The 27169-nt window shown below is 34.6% G+C and overlaps 4 protein-coding genes across 6 annotated transcripts; 2 read left to right on the top strand and 2 right to left on the bottom strand.

Moving 5' to 3' along the window:
* Positions 1–37: 37 nt before the first annotated feature.
* LOC145725804 (salivary C-type lectin 2-like) lies at positions 38–2179 on the bottom strand. Its single transcript, XM_081974673.1, has 3 exons — positions 1847–2179; positions 1484–1604; positions 38–943 (listed from the first exon to the last, which is right to left on the bottom strand). The coding sequence occupies exons 1-3, from the start codon at positions 1952–1954 to the stop codon at positions 702–704; spliced, it is 471 nt and encodes a 156-aa protein (XP_081830799.1). The 5' UTR covers positions 1955–2179; the 3' UTR covers positions 38–701.
* Positions 2180–2363: 184 nt separating this feature from the next.
* Positions 2364–5747, top strand: LOC145725798 (C-type lectin mosGCTL-7-like). Its single transcript, XM_081974658.1, has 4 exons — positions 2364–2567; positions 4377–4447; positions 4505–4622; positions 5484–5747. Exons 1-4 carry the CDS (start codon positions 2516–2518, stop codon positions 5735–5737), a joined length of 495 nt encoding a protein of 164 aa, XP_081830784.1. The 5' UTR covers positions 2364–2515; the 3' UTR covers positions 5738–5747.
* Positions 5748–5790: 43 nt separating this feature from the next.
* On the top strand, positions 5791–12761 carry TBC1D16 (TBC1 domain family member 16). Of its 2 annotated transcripts, none has more exons than XM_081974641.1 (10): positions 5791–6125; positions 9001–9172; positions 9231–9807; positions 9861–10021; positions 10069–10358; positions 10416–10618; positions 10844–10990; positions 11049–11153; positions 11204–11385; positions 11768–12761. In XM_081974641.1, the coding sequence occupies exons 2-10, from the start codon at positions 9001–9003 to the stop codon at positions 11968–11970; spliced, it is 2040 nt and encodes a 679-aa protein (XP_081830767.1). In that variant the 5' UTR covers positions 5791–6125; the 3' UTR covers positions 11971–12761. The 2 variants fall into 2 exon arrangements, with proteins under 2 accessions (XP_081830767.1, XP_081830770.1); XM_081974644.1 differs by lacking the exon at positions 5791–6125 and adding an exon at positions 6264–8574.
* A 354-nt stretch (positions 12762–13115) lies between these two features.
* On the bottom strand, positions 13116–26559 carry LOC145724131 (brefeldin A-inhibited guanine nucleotide-exchange protein 3). 2 transcript variants are annotated; one of them, XM_081972272.1, is made up of 27 exons: positions 25780–26559; positions 25594–25727; positions 25417–25536; positions 25179–25359; positions 24666–24822; positions 24406–24612; positions 24128–24352; positions 23842–24072; positions 23568–23790; positions 23225–23518; positions 22986–23169; positions 21426–21718; positions 21224–21365; positions 20946–21168; positions 20633–20891; positions 19420–19594; positions 19177–19370; positions 18792–19125; positions 18425–18739; positions 17453–17718; positions 16737–17377; positions 15510–15887; positions 15341–15455; positions 15064–15289; positions 14818–15010; positions 14591–14747; positions 13116–13490 (listed from the first exon to the last, which is right to left on the bottom strand). In XM_081972272.1, exons 1-27 carry the CDS (start codon positions 25862–25864, stop codon positions 13275–13277), a joined length of 6168 nt encoding a protein of 2055 aa, XP_081828398.1. In that variant the 5' UTR covers positions 25865–26559; the 3' UTR covers positions 13116–13274. The 2 variants fall into 2 exon arrangements, with proteins under 2 accessions (XP_081828398.1, XP_081828473.1); XM_081972347.1 differs by having other exon boundaries at positions 15350–15455; positions 25780–26558.
* Between the last annotated feature and the right edge of the window lie 610 nt (positions 26560–27169).

Here is a 27169-nt window from a genome sequence, read left to right on the forward strand (position 1 = left end):
GCCGATAAGCTATCTTAAGGTTAATGACACAAAAGCATAATTTCACCATCTTTGTAAATAATACAAAAATACATATTTTCTTTTTCTTACTTACTGCTGCAGTAACTTAAATAGTAATTACTTCTGATAGATTAACTAATAGGTAATTTACTACTGTAATTGACATTTTGATTGACAGTTTAATAGAAGTCTACAATAACCACTAGCATCATAAAAAGTTGGTTTGGGTTAATAAAATATTAATGGTAAGTTAATTGTTTTGAGTAATGTCAAAGTGAATAATGATTAGGAAAAGTAATTTGAGACTAATTGTGTCCAAATTATATGTTAATGATATATTATCGGTTAAAGTCAGAAGTAATTTACAGTTTACCAAAGTAGTAGTATAGTAGTAGTATCTGTGGCAACAATTCTACGTAAATGAGATATAAATAACGGATAAATGATTGATTTCGTTAGCACATAACGTTTTTATTGTAAATTTTTTTTTTTTAAACAATTTTTAGGAACATCGGCTGCAATGCAAAAAATGTTACTTTCCGCACTTGCTCAGCAAATAGTCAAATATTTATATGAATGAATGACTGACTTTAATAAATAAACTGATTCCTTAATATAATCATTACAGAACTAACTACAAGTATACACAATTTTTTGCTAACCAATCAAATAAGTAATTATTGCCCTAAAATCGTCAATAATTATTCTCTAGAAGGGCAACTTTGAAAGTTCTGGCAGACATATTTATACGTATAAGAACATGGTAAATCAGCCCATCCAGCTGGATTCTGGTCTTTTTCCGGTGTCCAAGCGACGCAATGTTCAAGCCCTTCGAAATTGTCAGGCTGTCCCACTTGCCATTGTTGGAAATCCATTTTCATTCCTGTAGTAACCCAGTAAAATTCGCCATTACCTTGATTTGTAGCTCCCAACCAAAACGTATCTAAATATGAATATGAAACCATTTTGTCAAAAAGTACTCATAAAGTACTGGCCAACAGTCAGATACACGACAAGAACCTGTTTTTTAACACCCTGTATTTTGAAAATCCGTTTTAGATTTAGTAGGTTACTACTCAAAAGAGTTTCAGGTTGGGTAAGATAAGAGGTATATTTTTTTGAAAAGTGTGAAACATTATTAGTTTCCGAAGGTTTGTGGTTTTCGGTTTTTGTTGTTATGTTTTGAATTTTTTTTAGCAATTTAGCAATACTGCAACTTTGCTTCCATTTAACGAAAACTCTATCAACTATAGTTTCTGAGATATAGTAATGCTTGCAGCATTGCTCTTCACTGGAACTTATTAAAACCAAAATCTTTTAGGAAACCACAAAACTTTTGCTTTTTATATGCTTTGGAAATATTAATCTAAAATATATAGAAAATTACAAAAAATAAAAAAAATGTCTTTGTGTGAAATCACTTAAACAAATCGACTATTTTCTGATCGACCAGTATTTTACTTTCAGGTCTAGTTATACGTACCTTTCTTATAGGAATTTTGTTCCAGGAACTCATCAAAACTAGTCTTTTCATGATCATCGTGAATACTAGCCAATTCCATCCCTGCACCTCTGCAATTAATTAAGGCTTGATACCAATTGACCTGCAACAAGTAGGTATTTTTAAAAAATCATAACCTTCGAGATTATTCCACTAAACTCGCGAGGACAAGGCACGTGCCGATAATTTGAATGATGTCGTAAATATAAATCGTGCATAATCATTCAATGTCAATGTTGTGGTCAACGCACAATTATTATCTCAAATAACTTTTAATTAAATAGTTTTAGGCGCCTACAGTTTAGTTTAATTTCAATCAAATTGTCAAATGTAGATGTTTCTTACCTCTTCAGCCCCTATAAAATATTCTGGTGATTGACTAGCCTGACAAGTTACAAATAGACAGAAAACAATGACAAAAATACTAATAACACTACTTTTAAAAAGGATCATATTGACAGAGATTCGTGGCAGATTGAACTAAACAATGATCAATATTAAGTTATGGTGCTACATCTAAAACCATCATTCCTTCCTTTTGGGTCGTCACGCTGGAAATCCCAATGTGTCAAAAAACATTATTAATCAAAATCTCCCATTACATAATTTAATCGTTAAATTGGTTCTAAAAATTAACTTCATTCCTTTTTTGCTAAAACTCATACCAATACAAAAAATTGCCAGTTTCTAAATTCAATTTATTGTAAAAATTTAATATTAACTACGAACAAAAGTAAACAAAAGTGCAAGAGTGGGAAAACCCAACAATATCAAAACCTGCAGCACAACTTATTTAAAAACAAATGACACACCACTATAGCCGCGTTTACACAGCCGCATTGCAACCCGTTCATTAAACAAAACACATAACAAACTGGTTCTCATTAATGATTCCACTTGTGTTGTTTCTGATGTTAGCGAGGTACAACCAACTAGCAAAGTTGTGATTTGTTTTCTGTTAACTTTAATAAGTTGGATTATAGCTACATTTTTGTTCAGTGTTAGCTTAAATAAATGATGGCCGTGAACGTGACTCACCTTGTATTGGTTTTCGCGTTTATTGCTGGTAGGTGATCAATTAGATAATTATTTTAATTAAGGTTTTTTTGTTTGGTGTTAATACAATTACGAGAAATGGTTATTTCCTTGTTAAACAGATTTTGATGTTTAAGATAACGTACGTAAATAAATAGAGAATGGAAAGTAGTACTTTCTACATAGGGTAACTGACCCAGTAATAGACACTAGTTAGAATTTTTTTTACCTCCAGTAGTATCCAATACCTGTTAGTTTCTTATTTCAATAGTATTTATTTATTTTAGTTAAATATTTTTTGTTACCAAAAATATTACTTTTTACGTACTTACTATGGCAACATTGACATATAGTCAGATAGTTTCTTAATGGCTTGACTGAACTTGATTTCAAATCAAATTCAAGCTTGAAGGAATGAATATACTTCTGTCAAGTAGTTTTAAAATTATACTTAATCACATTATTTACGTTTATACTAGTTAGAATTTAATACATAAAAATATTTATCTACAATAATTAATATCATAATTTCGCATTACCGCTATTTTATATTTAGTGCGTTAATAATCCGTGAAAAGGACCATTTTTGGTAAAGTTCAATTAACGCTTATTGGTATTTTCTTCTTGATTTTTGTGGCGTAAGGTTTGAAACCACATTGAAACCCAGGCGTTGTTTGCTATTGGATATACAGGGTGTTACAAATTCGAGGCATTAGCATCGCTATCTCAGAAACTATAGTTGATAGAGCTTTAGTTAAATGGAGGCAAAGTTGAGAGATATCCGACAAAAACCGAAAGAATCAAATTTCTTATTTATTTTTTTACCACTTTATTATTGATTATTTTGGAAAATCAATTGCACCTTCTGGAGGCACTTTTTTATGCTCTTCAAGAAAATTGTTTTAGTTTTCAGCTCCGACGTTTCGTTTTTCAGATACCATTTTCAATCCGGCCACGTTCCTAGATATTTAATTTTTTTACTCGCTCTATTGGTTGATTCTCATATGTTAGGCTTGAGTTTTCAAATTCTTGTGGCTTTCGAGTAATTATCATGAATTTAGTCTTCTTGGCGTTGATATTGAGGCTCATGTTCTTACTGCATTCCCCGACAGTCCCAAGCATATCCCGCAAATCCTCCATGTTATCTGCAATTAGAACTGTGTCGTCCGCATAACGAATATTGTTGACCCATACACCATTCACTTTAACGCCCACGTTGCGTTCTTCTAGGGCTTCCTGAAAGATGGCTCCATAATATAAATTGAAGAGAAGTGGGGAGAGAACACACCCTTGTCTGACCCCTCTACAAATTGGTCTTGCTTCTGTAAGACGTTACCAACGTTGACTTCAGCCATGGTTCCAGTATAGGCTTTGAATGCAGCGGATGCGGTCTTTTTGGTCTATGTCCAATCTATTTAGGATTTGGATTAACGCCTTTGTTATAGATTCGATTAAATATCGTCTGAAGAACTATGATGCTTTTGTCGTCCAATAGTTTGAGCAACTATCTTTGGATGTATTGATCGCTCTTATAATTTCCTCTTTTGTGATGGGAGGTCCCGAGAGGTCTTTGTCGTCTACATTTTCAACATCAGGTCTTTCATCGGGCTACATTGTTATAAAGAACACAACACATTATTATCATAAACTCATAAATTCACCCTATTCCTATTCCAGTGGACAAGGCAAATTAAAAATCTAGAATAGGTAGAGTTAACTCTTCCCATTTCTTAAAACTAAGTAAGTAAACCTATATCATTTTTTATTATAATGTCACAGATAGAAGTACCGTCTTCAATTATGTTAAAATCACAACCTAAATTACAATGTTTGTTTTAAGGTGTGTTTTACTGCTACGCAGAGGATCAACAGACATCTTTACATGCAAAATATTTTGTGTCCACAGAGTACGTAAGTAATACGAAAAGAAGAAACTGTAAATATAGTAAATTACTAATTTTTATATAGGAATCGTGGTATCAAGCCTTGATCAATTGCAAAGCGGCGGGTATGGAGTTGGTTAGCATCACTTCAGAAAAAGAGTATAATGATCTTCAGACCTACTTGGATAGTAACGGTTATACAAGTAAGTTGCGGGAATAAGGGACAAAACAAAGATACACATTAGTTTATGATCATTTTTTCGCCTTATTAGGCATATTGCTTTATTAGCTCTAAAAATATAATTGAACGACATACTGTAAACATATGGACTGGACACTGTCCTGGTACAGTCCTGTTCTTTTTTGTAAACTAATTGGCTTTTGGAAATACTCACTGAAAATTTCATTAAAATCTGTTAATTACCGGGGCAATCCTAAGCAAAACTGTGTTGGTGTGTGTTTGCTTAATACCTTCTTCGTTGCTGAAGCCTAAAGTATGATTTACCCATTTATTTCATCAAACTTCATTCTCGGCGCATAAAAATCAATGTTTGTGCGCTTAATACATAATAGCTATTTAAGATTTTGATTTTGGTGCTTGCGTCAGCAAAATGAGGGAGATTCAGAGGAGCTCTGATGAAATGTTTGCAGCTCCTCTCTTGTGTTTTGAATGATTCCAAAATATGGCTTTACATCTCCTACTTGGAGATTAAGGAGTCTGGAATACATGTAAGACACAAGCAAAAAAGGTCATATCACGTGTGCCAGTTTGCCGAAATTGGTGTAAAGTAATTTGAGAATTGGTCACAAATTATGAAACGGAAGTGATCATTTGACCAACTCTCGGATGACGTCACAGTTTTCAAATAATTTTCTTGTTAGGATATGGTTGATTTTCCATAGTTGTTTCTCCTTATCATTGGGTTCCAACGTACAGTTTTAAAATTGCCAAACCTATACCTATATTAAAATTCAAAGGAGCTATAAATCTCCAAATAATGTCTAGATTATATTATTTATTTAAATAAAATTCATCACATTAAACTTCTAAAATATTATTGCAGAAGGATATTGGCTTTCGGGAACCAAAGAAGGAAATGGTAATTTCTATTGGGCATCCACAGGAACCAGGATAATTTACACCCATTGGTTAGTGAACCAGCCCGACAATTCAGATACCAGAGGAGAAAACTGCGTACAATATGGATTTCTGAACGTATCTTCTGAAACTTACAAAGGATGGAACGACTTGCCTTGCGAATCTAAACTTCTTTACATATGCGAAGAACCGCAGTCTTGTAACGAGATAATAAAGTAGTATTCTCTTATTAGTTTATGTATAACACCCACACAGAGTAATTATCGCAAAACATACTACGCATAAGTAAAAGGGTAATAATGGAAATTCTCAAGACCTACAGGCACCCTATGGCATTTCTAACGAGACCGTGAAACGTGACGACATTTGGAAAGGAGACCAGCAGGAAAATCAATAATTTAGTAGGAAATCGGGACTGTAGGGGAGAAAAACATGGCGGAATGTCGAACAAAAGCGACATATGCCTGGTCGCGATATGCAAAACTGTTGTGATAAACTTGAGTTCTTCCTATAAACTATGCTAATTGTTGGACGTTATCGCGTTTTGCAGGATATCAACGCTTGAAAGTTCTAGTTTTGTTACATTGTGTATGTAAAAAGTACAGAGGTAAGCAAGAACACTATTATAACTTTTTTAAGATTATGTAGTTCTTATGAAAAAAAAAACAAATTATTTCATAAGTAGGTAATCATCAATATTGCAAACATCTTATCACCTGTGTTTATTATTACTGGGTATCTAAGATATTGCAATAAAAAAACAATTCCAATAGGGTGTAACCAAACAAAATACTAATCTGTGCTACCTTTTTTGTGTCCAAAGTGTAATTTCACATGGAAAAATCATAAAAAATTGGTACGCAGATATTAAAAAATATCGTATAACCTTCATTAGTTGTCACTGAATTGAACACAAATCTGAACTAGCACAAGCACTCTAGTTAGGAGAAAGAAAATAAAATATGACACATTTAGATAATTGAGATTATTTTCAGTGTTGCTAGAAACTGGATTAATTTTTGACACCTTCCTACGTTCAAAATAATCTTGTTAAGATATTAAACTGTGATCATTTGATGTGAAAGAACAAGCAGTTGGAGATCAAACTCGTATGTTTATAGGGAGGATCACACAACTTATGTTTTATCAAAATTATTAAATTTGGTGGTTTGTCTTTTCAGTAATATGATTCTTTACCACTTTTAAGACAAAGTTCTGCTTTTGTCCGGCCTAGAAAAAGTTATATTCCTGTATATTGAGTAACGGGTAGGTTTGGTTTTTACCTCGGTTTCTACTAAGAGTAGTTTGCAGAACTCACTTCATCTGAATACAAAAAATTTGAAGTAGTAAATTTTTGTTTTGTTTTTTTTTTCGATTTCTACACATTCATCCATTCATACTGTAAAACAAAAACTAAAACTTTTTCAGTAAAGGTAACAATTTTATATGAGATGGCAATAGATTGAAGAATTTAGGGCCGTAAAAAGATATCCCAGTTTTCAATTTATGAATTCTACAAAAATCAGTAAATATATTCCCTTTGGTTCTCGTATGATGGTAATAGATGCTTTCGTGTGTGCTGTATGAATTTTCATAATTTTTAACATGTATGAGACATTGATAAATCCGTCCGTCAAATTATTCAATTTTGAAAAATGAGATTGGCAGTTGTCTCTGTAACCAATATTACTGAGGATTCTAATAGCCCTCCTTTGCAAGGCAAACACTCTCACAGTATCAGCCGCATGTCTCCAGGCTAGAATGGCATAAGAATTTTTAGAAAGTACGCAAGCAAAATAAACCGTCAAATCTGCTTCCTTTGAGATTGTGGAAGCAAGTGTCCGCAAAGCAAAAACACCTGATGTGGTTTCCATGAGAGTTTTGAGTCAATTTTAACTCCAAAAATTTGATAGGATCGATGGGAATATTATTGGTGACACGATTGAACAGAATTAGCTTCTGATTCTTTGCATCATTCATGTTCAACGGGTTGGCCACAAACCAGTCAGTGACAATAGTTTATTGATAGCAATAATAGTAGATTTTTCATTACGAAATCCAAACTGACATTCAGTGAAAAGCTTGTGAGTCTCAATAAAGTTGCTAATTTTGTTACTAAGTGCCTTTTTAAGCAGTTTAGATTGGTATAAGAGATAGGACGATAGTTCTTGAGTTCATCAGTACTACCTTTTTTTAAAAATGGGTACCACTTTAGGCACTTTTAGTGTTTTAGGGAACACCGAGTCTCTGATACTGAAATTGAAAAGTTTAGTTAGTGGTGAGATAATAAGATTCATAATGCTTTTGATAATTTTTAAATTCATAATATTATGATAGTCAAGACTATTATTCAGTTAAATCCAGTTAAACAGATAAGAAAAGATCTCCACACATCGCTTAAAAAATTACGATGTTATATTATCAAAACTTTTTATACGTTTTTTGACTGATTGATATTTCTGGAAATTTCTAATCACCCCCAAAGAAAGTGCATATTGTCACCTTTTACACAATCCCTTTGAAACGCATCCTGAAAATAACATGCAAAAACCGTATAACCGTAAAATCCGTTTAACAGTTTAACTGAGTTTAAGTATAACGCGGGTGGTGCAATCGGGACTTACTCTGAGGAAGCTATAGATTTCAATAAAATGGATATGTTCGAAACATGTTGAGCCTTTTCATTTAAAATCTAATAAATAATTTTTTGGAGCAGACTGACTCAGTATTATTTGGTTGTACTTACTTAACATCTCCACTGTGTGAAGATGGTTCTACTTTTAATTTGAAATGTAAAAGTGCACCATATCAAACTAAGCAACTATCTGAATTCTAATAAAAGAACGTTATCTACTAGACATATATTATTCCTCAAATGACATTTTTAATCTACCTTTAGATTATCGTACACACTTTTACTAATTTAAGATACTACAAACACTGCTACTTGGTTTAATATCGTTGAAAAAATATTTTTAGATTACCTTTGTGTATGAGCCAATTTTATAGTTATTTCCTATTCCTGCTTGCTCGTTTGTTGATTGCATGACAATAAGGTGCGTAAACAATGATTTTTTTCATATTGCAAATTTTTATTTTACTAATTAAGTCCCAGTTTCTTAACCACGATAAAGCGATATAGACCATTCCAGAACCCGTGACTTTGACGGTTATCCGTCATGTTTGCTGAAATTTAAGGTAGCTTTAGCTAAGTTAAAGTTTGAATGTGACAACACTTAACCTAAGCTAGCTTAAATAGACGAAAATCTTATATGGTTATTATAGATCAAATATCCACCATGTTTGATGTCGTGTCAAAGGGTCACATAGTACCAAATCTCTCTCCAACAGCAATATTTTAGAACTGATGAGGGATGAGATTTAATAATACGCCTTTTATATTCGGATTTTATGGTTACAGCATAATAAAACAATTTTTTAATTAAGTAGATAACCATTTATATGTAATATTATTTGTTTAGATGCCTCTATCGGATATTTTTCGACGCGCCTCTACTTACATCATGGGTTGCGACCACGACATCAATAAATCCTTAAATTACGACAACAATGAAGTCCTATTTTGTAAAAATAACGTCTGTGTACATCCACCTGCTATGGTAAGAAACGAAAATGACATCCTGCATAACCCAGGTATACGTTTTATAATTATCTCAATTAATTTACGCCCATTTACATAAATTATTCACAGGTTATTTAACGGTCACTACCAAGGTTTTTGTAGACCAATTCAACGATGTGAAACGCCCCACGTTATTTCTCACTTGGATTCCTAACAGAGACTTGTCCAAGTGCTCCTCAACTCTGTACAAGAAACAAACCAGTCTGGAAAGTTTAACTTCCAACGACTCTTATAATAGCAACTGCAATGAGTCAGTCAGCAGACCTGTGAGCATTGAACTCAAAAGTACAAATCCGTTCCTGAACTTTGAGGATAAAACTGAAACTTCTGAGTCAATCAGCTCGGAAGACAGCGATAAACTCAACTCTGTAATCAACATAAACGTGGATATCTCCAATCCGGAAATTGAGATAATCCAGACGCCGGAAAGTGTCAAAGACCCTACAGAACAGTTTGAGTTTTCCAGAAGCGCTAGTGTTACTTCTAGTGATAGTCAATACAACTGGGTCACTACTCCGGAGTACTTAATGCAGAAGCACAATCTTAGTTTTCCTGATAGTGTAAATAGTTCCCCCATAATGCCGACAAGAAAAACGCATAAATGTAGAAGGTTCAGTGTTGATCTTAGTCAAATGAGATCCCTAAGGTGAGATTTAGATAATTTACTCCAAATGAAAGCAGAAGTAAACTATTTTATAGGTTATTTTTCAACGACAATAACTGCACCTGCGGGCAATTGGTGGTAGCTTCTAGAGAATCTCAATACAAAATCCTGCACTTTCATCATGGCGGTCTGGATCATCTAGCTCAAGTTCTGCACCAATGGCATTCACTTCTGCATAACATTAAATCATCTAAAGGTACTTCCAGTCTCTATTACACTCCTAAATTAACGTTTAACTTGTAGGAACAGAAGAAAACCTTCCTTACAGACATTTCATGGTATGTCGTCCTGAAGTATCAGAAATAGAGTTGCATCCTGAAGAGGGTCAAGTTCCCAAGCTAACAGAAGAACTCTTCCGAGGACTTTTCAACGAAGCAGGCCACCTGGAAGACGATTTAACTTTGAGAAAGTATGTGTTCTTTTCTGGTATGGAACGTGACATCCGGAAAGAGGTGTGGCCATTTTTGTTGCAAGTGTACCCTTATCAAAGCACCTTTGAGGAGAGAGCACAAATTGCAGAAATTAGACGACAGGTAGCAATATTTCATTAGTAAGAAGGTATTTGAAGGTAAAATAACTTGTTTGTGCAGGAATACGAAGAAATTACTAGAAGGCGTTTAGACTTAAATGAAAATAAATTGAATCAGTTTAGGAGGAAAATACAGAGTGTCGTTGAAAAGGACGTAGTGAGAACGGATAGGGGAAATCCGTTTTTCTCGGGGGAAAATAATCCTAACTTAGTAATCATGAAGAATATTCTGCTCAATTATGCTGTGTACAATCCAGGGTTAGGGTAAGTGTGGATAAAGTATACCTATATGACTTTTTGAAGACTTTCTATATAAAAAAGTAATAATAAGTAATGTCTTATTTTCAAAACTGACTTGATATGAAGCAATAAGTAAATGTTGTGCATTTTCTGAGGTGGGTCCACATTTCCAAAAAACGGCAAAAAATAATTCAATTTGGCAAGTTTCTTATAATTTATTTTTATCTTCTAACTCAAATATTATTGTAGTTACACACAAGGCATGAGCGACTTGCTTTCCCCTGTGTTATGTGAATTAAAAGACGAGGTAGCTGCATTTTGGTGCTTCGTAGGCTTAATGCAGAGAGCTGTTTTTGTTGCTACACCGACTGATAGAGATATGGATAGATCCTTGAGGTAACAAAGTCATCCTCCAAAAACTTGCCTACTTTAGTAATTGAGTACCAAATTTCAGATACTTAAGGGAATTAGTTAGACTCATGGTACCCAAATTCTACGCCCATTTGGAAAAGCACAAAGACGCTATGGAGTTGCTGTTTTGTCATAGATGGATTTTACTGTAATAACGTTATCTTATTAATACTGCACTAGTTTAGTTAAATTTTTTAGGTGTTTTAAGAGAGAGTTTACGGAAGGTGTAGCTTTGAGGATGTGGGAAAGTTGTTGGGCCAACTATTTGACAGATTACTTCCATTTGTTTTTGTGCCTGGCCATTATATCAGTATATGCTGATGATGTGACAGCTCAAGACTTGAGAGCTGATGAAATGCTTTTACATTTTAGTTCTTTAGGTGAGCAATATTTATTAATAAACGTATACTTATGATTACGGCACAGACTAATACTCAGTTCTCCCTGTAGAACCACCAAGCCAGCAAAAAATGAGGGTTCTTATTTGAAACTATTAACTAAAAGGTTGTATTTCAATTTTGATGCTACCTAAATTTAATTTTTTTTGTAATATTCAAGCATTTTCTTGAAATAAAATTCTCTATATTTTAATTGAATTTATTCCAAAGTTTATGAACATACTATATAATCCATGCCTTAATTATGATTGTGTAACGTTAACGTTAACAAAAACTAAGATTTGGGGATGTAATTAACAACACTGAATATATTTTTAAACTACTATGGCATATTACCAGTTTTCTTAAAAATAATTTGTTACAGCAATGTATATGGATGGTAGCCTAATAGCCCGAAAAGCTAGAGGACTGTTACATCAATTTCGACAAATGAGGGAGATTCCTTGCAGTTTAAATGGGTTGTGCGCTCGTTGCGGTCCTGGAATTTGGGACAGTTCGCACAGTCCCAGAGTATTCTGCAGTTGCAATGGACCCTGTGGGAACATTTTCACCGTCACGTCGAATTAAAGACGGTTCTGTGATTAAAAAATGTTATTCTTATACGTAAACTTATCCCTTACGCTAAATGAGGTTGCAAAAAGTCATTCCTAAAAACTTGATAAAACGAAATTATAGTAATTTTCTTGTTAATTTAGAAGCTTTTTGTATATTTTGAGCTAATTTCGACGGTATTTCACGCAAAAAAATGCAAAAAAAACCTGGTAAAACACCGTAAAAAAATATTGTTGGAAGAATAATTTGTTTGAGAGTATTCTCATGGTCCGTCTTAAGCTCATAACTTTCGTACCTTCTCAACAAATAAGAAATTATCATGAAATTTATTCTCGTTAATCTAATCTATTTACATTGTTGTTACTATTGCTGGTTTGTAAATTAACAAAAATTGTTTCACTTAGTATTTAAGTTAAATATTATGATTAGCAGATTTAAACGGAGCAAATACCAAAAACTATAATAATTAGGATGATTTTATCAAAATCTACTAGCTCACATACATATACCATTTTTCAGTATTGCTGTACCTGCCTATAGATTAAACTCAGGAAATCTCTAATTTTGCGGTAAAACTCTATGTATAATATGATGCAGCTTTTAGAATGTAAATAAGAGTACTTTAGTAGGCCAAATACATGTTTTCATGTTTTGTTTCATATCAGGTGTCATCACGCTTATTATAATTTTCAATATGTATTATATGTTGTTGTTTTTACATATCAACTGCCGCGTTGCTGTCAAACACCCTAAATATGACCTTATGTAACAGCTGTGTAATAGGCAATACATACTTTTCAACTGAATATCATTGTGTAAGTTGTTTTTGCAGAATTCAAACTTTTCCCCATCCTGAAATTTTTTATTAAAATTTTTCAATTTTATTAAAATCGAATCTTTTTGAGCCATTAACTACTTTTTTTAACTTTAAATCTAAAACTTTGTTTTTGTGTGGGTGCAGTTTCTTTTCAAAAGTTTCGAAAAGCAGTAATATAATATTATTGCTTGTACCATAAATTGCTATACAATAAATTGGGAACCTAAGCTACCTGAGTATGAGGTTAGCATAGATTTTTACTACTTCTGAGTTATTAATAAATCAAATAGAGTATTAGTATTATTTTTGTCTAAGTCTTTGTCATCGCAATCAAACTACCCAGTTACTTCTGAAAGATATATTTTCTTTCGAATTGTGTCACTAAGGGTAGCATCCCTTTTACAAGAGTAAATAGATTTTCACCATGTTTAGCCATGTATTAGATATAATACACAAAAATCACTTTATTAATAAATATATGTCTTAATTTTTAAACTCCTGTTTAATAATCGTCGTGGTCAACGTATGAAATATTCATTCTTTGTAGCAAAAGCTCTGCAGTCTTTTTAATTTTCTCGTCTTGTGCCCCAATCAACATTACAGCTCCCTGTTTCAAAATGGTGGCTAAAGGAGATAATTTTTCGGATGGTAGGCTGCTCAGCAGTTCCAAGCAAGCTTCCATTGTCTCAACTTTAGTCGTTTTGTAAGCTTCTGCATCCTAGAAAAAAAATTCAAAATTCGATGTAAAAATGCAAGAGTTGTTAATTTTTAGAGCTTGTTATTTTAGTTAACTCGATGAAATAATAAGCAAAAGAATGTTTTATTTAGATATAGAGTGGGATTTGCCTTAGTTCAAAAGTTGGCAAGCTGCAAAAAGTTGAAATGTTCAACACATTTCACCTGTAGTTATTTTTTTAATTTATTTTATTTCGTGCACTTTTTTCAAAAATTTTTCTTAACTTGCTTATTTGACAGTTGACGACCAAAAGTGATTGAAGTGAAAAGATAGCTCAGGTCGTAAGCTTTCCAAAAATATGCTAATTTAAATCAGTCGGTTACACCGTTTGGCTGCTAGAGGACGTCAAAGTCAAGCTTCACAAACTTTCAAAGTGATTTATAACCACTTTTGCTTTAACCTAAAATAATTCAGTTATTTGAACAGATCACTGAAGGTAAAATATAGTCCAGACCAAAGGCTTTTCAACGGTGTATTTGAAAAAGGTCATTGGGGTGATAGTTTAACCGCTAGAAGGCGTCAACGTCAACCTTTTTGAGCATTTTTGCATTTTACACAGTTTTTGAGATATTTCCCGGAAACTAAAAATTGTTTTTCACTTTTTTGTACACCTGTACTCAGCCCCTAATTTGAGACACCCTATATCACCCTGACATCCATTTTGCCACAACTGTCACGGTTTAGGGGATGACCTGGAAATTATGTCAATTTTGACGGATTTCAGTGCGTGGCACCCTTAAAAAATTACATTTTTACAAATGACACTTTACGTCATTTTTGGTTTTTTAAAGGTTTTGACAATATTTTTTTAAATTTTTCAATGACAATCGGTGCCCGGTACCAAAAAAGAGCATTGAAGGTAAAAGTTACATTCTTTCAAGGTAAAAATTTCAGACCTCTAACTTGAAGACCTAAAACTACAAAAAATCAAGGTTAACTTTGACGCCATCTAGCGTTCGAACCGGAAAACTTAGCAGTGATTGCTAAACGTCACGTGAGAGAATCATTTGATATTGACTGTGATACAACATTGTAAAAACCTCTTAGAGATTAGAATTTAATTTTAACAAAAAAACTCGTACCTTACAAATACTCATAGCTCTCTGTTGCTGTATTTCTGGTGGTACAGGCTGAGGAGGTGGCATCGTAGTCACCATGAATGGGTTCAATTTAGGACTAGTGCCTACCATAATTCTCCGATTACCATTAATCCTTCCATCTTCTGTCCATAATTGACAACTAAGTTCAAGTAGAAATTGTTGATGATAAAGTAATAACAAATTAAACAAACACAAGAGGTTCTGTTTACCTAGCAGATTTGGTTAAATCTCCAGGCCTGGTGCAGCTTAAAATAATATTGTCACTTGAAATGGTAGACTCTCGCATCTGCAGCAGAGTATTTCTATCGTACTTAATGGAATTTAACTCCACTTTGTACTTTTCATACGCCACTTCATATCGTTTAGCTGCCATTTCGTTGGTTTCATCATCAGTAGAATAACCTAAAAGATTGTTTCCTAACACCTTATTACATGGTTATGCCAAATAAGTTTACCATATTCTACTTTGCTTTTTGCGTCACTGACTTTCGGTGCAACCAAAGATGAGCTGTCCAGAGTTTCTGGAGTAGTGTTTTGTAAGCATTTTGCTTCTTCCTCCATTTTATCTTCTTCCTTAACGTTAGGAAGTGTTTCCTTTTCTAAGTAGCTCTCTGAATCTGTACTAATATTGCTGATGTTATCGTTTTCGTACTGTTGTTTGAACTCCGACAGTTTAAATACCTGTAAAAAGATTTATTTTAATTCAATCAGCTGATAATTTGTATCAGTTACCCTTTTTACTTGTGGTTCAGTGACGGGAGTTTCATTCTTCCTGTCTTCTTCTGTCAATTCCTCTCCACTTTCTTCCGGAATATTTATGGTAAGGTTAATATAGGACTGGCATAATCTAAAAAGTTTTACATTTCCCACTGGTAAAATTGTAAGTTAACCAAGCACATACGTTTCCCATTTGACATGCAACTTCCTCAAGAACTTCTCTAAATATGGTAAATCCCCACGAACATCATCAGTGATACAGTCTTCCTCTCCTTCTTCCGGTTCTATGGTGGCCAAAATGTCTTTCATTGTTTTCGGTTCTATGCCGTAACGATCAATTCCATCCAAACACAACTCGATTAAGACTATGATTTGTACCACTTCCGAAGTGTTGGCTTGTGTGTATAAATTAGCGGATTTGCATAAATTTCCCACTTTTTGGGTCAAAAATTTCAGTCCAGGCCTGCTATCAAACTCCTTAGCTTTGGCATTTGATAGTTCCAGGCATTTTAATAGGGTGTAAACGTGTTGAGCGTTGATTCTTGGTAAAATGCCTCTTAAACTAAAATATGTATTACAATTAGAAATTTTATGGAATGTTAGTAAGTAATACAGGGTGTCGTAAAAACACATTTTAAAAAGGTAGGCACATTTTTTAGATCGAAGGATTTGACGTAACTGTCATTAAGAAAGTGTATCTGATTTTATCTTTTTTTATGTATCTGAAAAGTTCTTGGAAAAATCTGTCTCTGGTTTTCCATGGTGTAAACTATGATTTGTGCTATTATCTTAAGACTTTGTAATTTGTAATTAGTGTCAATATGTGTCAGTTCTGTATTGCATTTTTTGCCTAAACATCTCATTATATGAGGTGGAGCTCATGTTTTGATAAAATTCATGTCTATCTGCTTTCGACAAGTGGTAAGTTCTGTAGTGTCTTGGTTTCAAATTTAAATGAAATTTTTAGTTCGTTGTTGTTAAATACAGATTACCGGACACTTGCATAGATTGAAAACCGATTGCTTGAAAAAGAGAATTTTGTGGGAATGCTCCTCAGATCCTTGGATTTAACACTATTGCATTTTTGTAAGAGTAGTTTTAAAAATAGAGCTTTCGCTAATCTTATGAGTTATTCCTATTCAAGAGATATAATGTAAGAGGAGTGTTTGGGTTAAAAACTAAATACTCTGAATCACTTCTTGTAAAAATTTTGACCGTCAATATTAATGGATTTAGGCACATTTTCCTAATCACAGTTAGGTTAAATCCCAGTATCTTTTTGACCAGTAATTTACAAGTTAACCTATTTGTACTATACTACTCCGGTCTAGACCAGTTTGAACAATTTTCAGACCTTTGATAATTACTTCTTTAAAATGACAAGTGTCAGGCATTTACATTAGAACTTTACCTGCATGAGTTGACTTGCAGAATATTCAAAATCGGTGTAACATGCTTCAAGTTTTGTAACAAAGCACTGGAAATAGTCTGAATCAGCATCTGATGTGCTAAAATCCCCACCACCAAGTTCCTGAACGGTACTCGTATTGTGTACATATCCGGATTGAGCAACATACTAGCGTTGAAAGGATACAACAGGAAAACGTAACTCCTATCATCCACCACAACGCTTTTTTCACACTCGCAAGCTTTCCCTGAACATTTTCCACAGTTTCTCTGGAAGGGCATCAGAAAAACTTGCTGAGCAAGCTCGTAGAGACGTTCGTTTTCAGTCGCGGTGCTGTCTTTCCTTGCTGCTACTTTAACCGTTGCTAAATCCCCATAAAAACTGTCGGAATTTTCTTTAAAGGCCAAAGTCAGTTGATATAATGGACAAAGGCTGATGTAGGATGCGCGGTGTAAGGCTGTGACCACCACTGACCATTGTGACTCTGACAGACACTTTCCAACTCCTAACAGTAAATGTCGCAAACAGGATGTTCCCAAACGGGCCACATTTTCTTGAGATTGAGCCACGCATTCGATTAGAATAATGAGAAGTTGCTTCAAAGCCAAAGTAGCAGCAGGATTTATTTCCTTTTTTGTGTTTGCCTAACAACATTTTCAAATTAATCACGCAAAAAATATATTCAGTATATTCAGATATACTGTAGGTTCAGTATTTACCTGAACATGATGTAAGTAATCCACAACTAATTCGCTGGCCAATCCGCAGCAATGTTTGAAGTTCTGCCAAACGTCAGGGGGTTTTTGGAATTTTGCATTCTGCCTCAGCCAATTCTGCACCATCGGTAGTAAGATATGATTGATGCAACAAAATCCAAAGTTGATGCCTGGATTTACTATTATGTCTCTAAGCAGTTTGAACAGAGTTTCAATAACGTAAGGCTGGTTCTTCGGTGAGGATAGGATAGTTGCTGAAGATAGACCATCTGAAAATAGTCATTAAGTCAGTCATTATTATATACAGTGTGATTTACAACCTATATGTTCTTACTTAAATCTCTTACCGTCGTATGCATCGACGGTTTATTTTAGCTTTAAGATTTAAATTAAAAGTTTGAGGAAAAAATCCTATCTAAAGAGAGTTGGGAATTCAGGACAGTAACAATGCAATACAAGAAAGGCCAGAAAATTACCAAAAATCCGGTGCATCCAATTTGATAAAATAAAAAAAAATAAAAATGTCATTTCATCTTTGTTAGCAGAGCACCATGGGGTAGATTGGAAGACCGACAAAGGTCTATAGTTTTCCTGCAATGTTTTTAAAATAACAAAAAAGTAGTTCAATGGAGGCAGTGGAATGTAATCCTTATAATGTTGAAGAAGAAGATATAATCTTTTCAACTAATAAATAAGACAATTATTTAAAATTTTTCTTTATTTATCCATTAAAGTTATTATATTTTAAAATGTTTGACTGTTAAAAAGCTTTTTTGGCTTTTGCTATAAAGTCAAAGCGCAAAGATTCTACAAAAAAAAAAAAAATTTGTAGGTTTTTTGCGTTTTACTCAAAACTAAAGGTCAAATGTCTGGGATTCATCAGTTCATATCATCATGGAAATGGTTTTTATTAGAGACGTTTCAGTAATATTAACGTGTTTCCAAACGTATTCAAAACCTGGTATATTAACTTACCAATCAGAATATAGTAAACCTTCAGAACACCGCTCTGTGTATCCAAATCAGTTAAAGTAACTTTGCTGGCTTCGCACTTTTTTAAGTCAGTTTGAATATTAAGCAGATCATAATCTGCCTGGTCAACGTCTATTTGATTAAAACTGACTATTTCAGAGTCCTTCATTACTGGATCAACCAACTGAGGTTCCGTATCGATAATAACCCGATGCGACAAATTAAATGTTGGACATTTGGGCATGTTATACATCATCGATAAGATTTCAGTACAGTTTTGTAGCAATTTAAGAGATTCTAGGCAGAGATCCACTGTTCCTAAGTAAAACACTTAAATTACAGTAAAAATACCAAATTTGATGTGGTTTACCTCCAATCAATTTAGTGGGAAATTCAATTTCCTTATCAAAGAAAGTCAACGACTTTTTGTTAAGACTACTTGGAGTAGCCGGCAACGACGTTTCACCCGAATCTTCCGAAGTATTTTTTATGTGAGAAAGCAAACACATTATGTAATCCAAAGCTGCGTTGGCAAAAACTAATGTATTATCAGTTGACAGAAAAATTCTGAAAACGTCCAGAATGGCTGCTGAGTTATTTTTCGAATTGGCCACTCGAAGTGTTCCAAAAAGTGGCCTCCAGCCAGAACAGATCTCAGTCCTGTTAGCTTCGACAAATTCACACAAACAAGCAACAATTTGATCCTAAAATTGAGTGTGGTCTATCAACAAATTTTATGTAGGCAGTTAACAAACCTGAACATCCAAATCACACAATTCTAAACATAATAAGTTCTCAAAAGGCTTTATTAAAGCTTCATTAAAATGGAAAAGAGGCAATTCAGCCTGTTCGTTCAGTAATGCCGTAACGGCATCATGTATGCAAGTTACAGCCTTCTTGGAGACTACACGGTCTTTATGGCAAGCTGCCTGCATAAAATGAGGACCCACTACAACAAAAAAACGTTTAAAATCAATCAATCTAAAGCATAATGTTACCTATAGACCAGACTTTCATAATGTGAATCAATGGACGTCCGGACTTAATGCATTTTAAGGTAACTTCACCGATTCTGTGAAGTAACAGTGTAGGTGGAGGTTTCTGTTGGGTCTCCAGATCTTTTTTCCACCATTTCTTTGTTATGTTGGCAGACTCATCATATTTGGTAAAGAGCTAAAAACGTTTTATTTTAACCAAATTTGAACTGTGGTTCTACAGCACAAAAATGTTTAAATGTTGCTAAAATTACAGGGAAAAAGTCTAAAAGAAATATATTTTTGTTTAATTGCAATAACTGTAAGTGACTTTAATTTAATAGATCGATTTAGCATATTGACAAGTGTTTAGATTCAAAACAAGCTAGGTACAAAAATTTCAGTTAATACAATTATAATATTAAGGTTATTTTAATATGATGTAGATTAAAAATAAAAAGTTTGAGGTGCTCCATTTGAAAAAATTGACTTTTGGTAAACATCCTTTTCTCGGAGGACCACCCCGTATTTATAATTTTCGTGCTAAATTCAAAATCGATTTTAACAGAATACATCTGTCATAGGCGTATAGTAATTTAAGGAATATTATCATTAACATGGGCATTTAGTAGTGGCAATTAGCAAAACAGTCCAAAAATACAAATATGTTGCTATTTGTCTGGCATTTACCATCCTGACATTCCTTCGTCATTTGACAAAAAGCAAGTTGTAAAATGCATGCAATAGGAGATGTGTGTTAAACAAGAGTAACAACCTAAGATTCTATCAAATATCATTTTGTTCGGCTCGATACATTCATATGAAACTTTTGAAACCAGAACTAAGAAGACGACGTATCCCCTTAAGCAGTTCCAGTGTTCCAACAGGGTGAAGCAACATCACACCCTGCGAACATACTAATAACAGTTCTTAGATGCATGTTTTATGGACAGATTCTCACGACTTGGCTTCCCAGGTCTCCCGACTTATCAGTTTTTCTGTGGGGGTATAACCACAAACCAAAAAAAAATTAGACGAGATTAAAGAAATTTAGACGAGTTTAAGAATCAATCATTCAAGAGACTTCTGCCATCTCTGCAGAGAAAGTTAGTCCGTGAGACGGAAGATGTTGAGAAGAGACTTTGAGTCTTACATTTTTAAGATGATGGCCAATTATTATTATTAAAAGCTAAACACAGATTTACATTCTATTTCTTTTTTGGAATTAAATACTTGCCTGAGCTTGAGAAGCTTTACATAATTCATTCATAAAACTGCAAAGTCCTGGCAACGACAACCTTAACGCTGCGCAATGGAACAACTCGTCAGCTTTTTGAGAAAGTGCGCAGCACACTTTGGCAGCGTGAACGCCACGCAAAATGCCTTGACCCTGTGCATTGTTGGCTCCACTTTTTTCCACTATTTCTGCTATGTTGGCATCATTGAACACGTTCTGATCTGTTGACGTGCTGTGCAGAAAACTATAGACATCCACACTATAAAACAAAGTTTATTAGCAGCTATTTAGTTGTGTTATTTGACTAACTGACCAGGTTTCTTCATCACTGTTGACAACATTAAAATTTAAGGCGTCCTGGTGAGTTCCCGACTTGGTTGTTGAAGTTACAATGTTATTCTGGGTGTTTTGAGCTACCATTAGTAACTGGGTGGAGCCAGTTTTACTAAAGAGGCAATGTTCCAAGCTGGCTACTGCGACGCAAGCACTGAAAACGTGAGGCCAACATGCTGGGCTGTAGCAACCTAGTTCAAGACCTGGCAAATACCATAATTATACTTAATTACCTCATGATTGTTCACCACTTGTTACCTTTTGACAACAGAACATCCAAAGATAATGCATGAGAAGCCAATAATTTGGAGGAATTAGTTTTACAAGATGAGGCAGATAAGAGCGCCAAAATACTACTGCTCCGTGCTTGTAGTTTCAAAGTGTTACTTAAACTTGCTGCCTGCAAAACAAAAAAAGACTCAAAATAAATAAATTTGAGTTTAATACTGTGTAAAGGTACTTTGTGAAGACCTTCCAGACTGGCGGTAATTATATCGTCGCGCATTTTTTGTCGATGTTTTTGTCTAGCTCTTCTTGCCACTAGTCGACTCAAAGCTGAAGTGCCAGAAACGTATGGTTTTTCTCTTAGTGGGGTTCCTAAGACCGAAACGACCGACGTCCAACAACAAGTCAAAACTCGTCTCGATAATTTAACTCCTGCTTCAATTTCTGGACTGGTTTCGGGAGTACCCTGTACCTTTTGTAGTTTCTGCCAGTCGGTTAATAGTTGAGACGGTGATAAACCACCAACATCTGTAATAGTATAGTATCACATAGTTACACATCACATAATTTACTAGTTTTTCAGCGAGCTGAAAGAGAAATTCGCTGAAACAGCTCGTGATGCAATAGAGGTTGAGAAGGTTAAGGCTCAATTTCGAAAACTGAAGACTTGCAAGGTAGCATACTGATGAAGATGAACCAAAAACAGATAAGAAATGAAATCACAAACAGCTGATCTAACAGAATCACACATCTCATCTTTTAAAGAAGACATAAATTATACTTCTCATGTCATGATGTAGGATTAAAAATTATTGACCAACTATTTAAAGTAATGTAACCAAAGAAACAGCAGTATCATCACAAATTCCATTTTCGACAACTAGTCACATTTTCTGTAATATAAATAACTTATAATTATTAAAACATAATAATTATGGAATGGTTACCAAAAATAAGAAGTTTGCATGTTTGGTTTCATTACTCTGAATACTTTTATTACTTTGATAAAGGTTATAGTCAACTTCGTGAATAAACTCAGAGTAACGCGAAGAGCCATTAAACGAATGATGTTGCGAATAAGTCTTGGAGACCATGTCAAAAACGTAGAGACGAGGAAAAGAACACGAGTGGATGATGTCATGCAAGAATAGCTCGGGTGAAATGGAGCTGGATTGAACATGTTGCACGATGATATCAGAAAGAAGACTGGCACCAGACGGCACATAACAATGAAGCATGGAAGACGGAAGGGAAGGCCTATGTCCAGGAGTGGACCACAAAAGGCTGTTAAAAGAAGAAGAATAGTCAACTTTGGCCTTAAGAGAAAAACACTATGATTGCCATTGGCCAAATACAACAATACTTGATAAGTTTCACTAATTTAACTTGATTTTTTTGAAAAACCACCTATTTTACAAGTTGTTTTGATTATTGTTCCAGGTAGTACTGGGGCTTGTTCCTTAGCTGGCCGAATGGAAATGACAGAAAATGGCTATCTCTTCTAATGCGAAAAGTATTGTGATTAATAATCTAGCCCTTAAGGGCCTTTGTTTGCACGAACTCATAACAACCAGTCAGGTATAAGGTATTTTTTTGCTATAGAAAGTTGAGGTGTAGTATTGCAACAACGCAGACTTCTGCTATCTAGGCATCATTGAACCCTTAGTAACTTTTGATTTGACTTGGATTATTACAAAAATCGTTAATCTAAATAAATATTACCGCACTCAAATTAGTGTAGTAAAATAAACAATTTATTTAAAAACGCTTTGCCTTAAAAAAAATTTATAGTTACCAGTCAACAAGTTGATAATAGCAGGCTGTTGTCGACTTTTGGGATCGTATCCAGCAGAAAGTAACAATGATTTGGCTAGAACGTTCTGGTAGAGTTCGCAAAGCCAAGTAGCTGAAACGTAAACCAGGACGCCACTTCCATGAATTTCTTCCACAAACTGTACTTCAGTTGTTGGGATTTTCACCTGTAAAATATTCACTTTAGTCAGCTTAACCAAATTAAATGCCTTGAAAACTTACATCTTTCCTAATATCATCATAATGACCTACTTGAATTAACTTCAAATCTAAAAGCAACGCTGAATATGTGGCTAAGTAAACACCATCCGCATTCATAATTGTGGCAATCTCGTAACTCTGCGCTGAATTGTGCTGGCAACACTTGGACGCAAACTCTTGCAACACCTCATCTACTTGAATTGACGATCTTAATGACAATAGATTGGGCAAAAGAATGTGTTGTAGGGTTTTGACAAAATGCCTGGCATTATGTCTTTCTATGTCAGTGTTGCACCCTTCCAATCCCGATCGACCCTAAATAAAACTTTGGCTAATTTTTGCTTTTAACAGAAACGACACCTACCAAATTTAAGGACTTGGGAAGTTTGTAAAGTTTCTGAAGCTGTTGATTGGTCAAAAAACTGTCGTCATCCATTATACTGTCATCAGAGTGGCTAATTTCTTCTTCAGGGCCTTCGGTTGCCCCAGAACAATCAGACTCCTCACCCTCAACATCTCTAATATTACCCTCAATGCCACTACTGTCGGAAGAATCACTTTGGTATCGTAAGTTGGCAACAACATCTCTGCAAAACGTATTCTTGAAAACCAAATTTTAGGCAGCAATGCCTTTAAACCTGTAAGGTTTAGGTAGTCTGGCTAACGACTGATAGGTTAAAGGACCAGTATAGTCCGCTTGTTCTAGTAGAGTATATCGACTATTTGTTAGATCTGCAGCTTCTTGGTTTAACCCTTCACCTCTGCAAAGCGCTTCCAATGATCCAAGCAAAGCTCCCACACATTCAACACTAGCCAAAACCACTCCGTGATCGTTACATTGGGAGGATTCTTCAATTGAATCCATAATTCTAAATAAAACATAAATCACTTGTAATACAGATAGGAAATAACAGAAAATATTACAATCTTATGATAGCCATGTCATCCCCAGCATGACGGTGAATAGGTCCACTTAGCAATAACAGGTCAGCCAATCGTCCAGGTGATCTGAGAAGTTCCCTAGCAGCTTTCAAAGGTTCAAGCCGTTTTGCTGGACTTGGTAACAACAACATTCGATGGAATAAAGCTTCTAGAACCGGTCGAAGAGGGCGTTCACGACCGACTAAACGCACTACTTGAATCCCAATACTACAATTCAAATTTTGATATTTACTCTTAATTGTACCATACAAAATTAATACCTGTATACAATCTTGGCTTGAGTGGTAGTTAAACATTGACCACTAGGATCACCTGGAGAACCCAGCAGTGAGAGCAAGGCTGGGCAAAACCTCTGCCACAAAAAAGTGGTAAAATGGATGTTTGAGTGAACTGTGTGAGGAAGAGTGTTGACTAAAGTCAACAGGCATTCCAAAAGGAATATTGTGGAGTCTGAGCATCTTGGCAATCTAAAATTCGCTTAGTTTTACATTGTGGTGCTATTTAGATCATAATATAGTACATTTTGTTCTCTTCCAGTTTGCTGCAGATGTACTGCATAACAGGGATTGCTTCGTTAAAACAAGCCACTGCTGATGTTTTGGTATAGACCATTTCGGCACTTCTACCAGAATTTTTATGCTTTTGTTGCTGCTGGAGAATTTCCTGGCACTCTTCATCTGCAATCAATGAAAAATTAATAATATTAGAGCTGAACAACAAGGTAGTGATGCAGAGAATGAAGAAAGACTTGGAATTAATGAACACCATCAAGAGAAGAGAGCTTGAGTAGTACTCAGATATATTATGAGGAACGAAAGCAATTAAAGTCCATTCTCCAAAGGAAAGTTTATAGCAAAAGACGACCAGGAAGAAGGAGAACATCATGGCTTATGAAATGATGAAACATGTCCTCTTTAATTAGAGACTCTATAAAGATTGTAGGAAAGGTCAGTGTTTCGCACTTTTTTCCACATTTCAGTTAAACATAATCTTTTCAAGGCAAAAACTAGTTTAATGTAAAAATGACTTATACCCAGAAATGTGCAGAAAGCGGTTAAGGTTTGACTGGCAGCAGCTTGTGCAGCAGCTCTAACAGGTTGAGTTCCCAGCTCGTAGGCTTCACCACAACGACTTAGCAGCAGCATAACTAAACGACCATTCAAAGCCCAGCTGGCAGTGCAAGCCAAATTGAGAACCACCCTTAGTATATGCACCTGAATATAGAGAATTGTCTTTTTGTAGGCAGTGTGCTAAAAAATAATTTATACTACCTGGGTGTCCTCACAATGCGATAACATAGAAGAAGTGGCAAGCAGTAGTTGAGCAGGAAGCCATAACGAATCGTCTTCAGGCTCTGAACCAGTCTGAAATCTCTCATCACGAATTATTTTCTAGAAGAAGTTACAGATACATTAGTTATTCCATAGTTTAAACGTTACTAAACGTACATTTAACCCTGTTAAAGCCAGAGAAACCAATTTGCTGCGTTTACTCTCAAGAGCAAACTTTAGAGCTATAAAGCAAACAGACCTCAGTTCATAAGACGGATTCCTTAGTAAGTTATTTTGGGATGCCAAAAGATCTGAAAAAGGTAACATAAAGTAAACAACAGACAAATTGCGTCTAGACAATACCGTGTGCTTCTTGAGCTTTCTGCTTCAAATGACTCAGTTTTGAACTGCCGGCTTCTTTAACAAGATTCAGGAGCAGATCTTCCATTTTTCTGAATGGAACTAATGTCGTTTCACAAGTTAGAATAACTCCGACTGCATCAATGGAGAAACATATTGCTCACTCACGACTGCCCGGTGCATTGAGGTATGTTATGCTGTGAATTTTCCATTACTTTACCAGGACTAGTAGAAATGTTCTTACTTTAGACCACAAGAATTGAAGCATCATAAATGTATCTTTTAATTGTTTGTGCCACTCTACCCCTAAGGCAACCATGCAATATTTGGTTAAAACTGACAAAAAAATGCAAACTGCAGTTCAAAATCGTTTGCAGTGTTTCGCTTCAACTTATTTAGCAGCACTCGTGTGTATTTATCATCCTGGAAACTTTCCTGCGGGCTTAAGTTGTCCTATTGCGCAGTTTCAGTATTCGGAAGAAAATCAATGGTTTAATGACGCAGCTGGTGTTTCAACAAGTGGGAGAATACAAACTGATAAAACAGTGAAATGATTGATTAGCTAATTGCTATGATTGTTAATTAATAAACTGGCTTTATAAATTTCCTATAAGTTTGCATCGTTTTATGGTAAGTGAAAATTGCCAACTATGGCCGCATTCGTTTTCAAGCTCCATGGAGCGAGCAGAGCGTTTTTGACGTCACAATGACGTAATTTGACAGTTGGTCAAATTATGGTTTTCCCAAATTACGTCATCGTGACGTCAAAAAGCTCTGCTAGCTCCATGGAGCGTGAAAACGAATGCGGTCTGTATGTCTCGAAAAAAGTAAGAGATCGTTGGTTATTTTGTTTATTAATTATGACAAAGTTGCTAAACCTTCGAAATTCAATATTATGCCGTGTCAAAATTTCTGACTACCTACTTCTGAAAATATGTAAAAACAAATTTTGATAATTTATTTTTCATTTTTTCTCACTGATTTATTAAACGAAATAAGTGAAATTAAATGCCACTTAATGCTCACACAAAAATTTGAGCAATTCTACGAGGAAAAGAATATAATCCAGGCCTAAATGTTGGACGTGTTAAAAATCAATAATAATTTTTTTTTAAGTAAAAATAAAGTTCAATTTTAAATTAAGTTATTTTTATAAATTAAACATTCAAAATAAGCCAATTCCTTACTTATAATGGTTATTTTTAGTCAAAGAATTCAAGGAGTTTCACACTGTGGTGTCCAAATTTTGGATGCTGAATTCAATGCTAGGAGTCATGGACAAACGTGGACATCTCCAAATTTTCCAAATTTATAGCTTTCCTGAAAAAGAGATACCGTTGGTGAACAACCCATTCAGTCGAAGGTAGTTACAAAGAAAAACATCGACAGATTT

Source organism: Ips typographus, linkage group LG1 (assembly GCF_016097725.1).
Source record: "Ips typographus isolate SLU linkage group LG1, UJ_Ityp_2.0, whole genome shotgun sequence".
NCBI lineage: Eukaryota > Metazoa > Arthropoda > Insecta > Coleoptera > Curculionidae > Ips > Ips typographus.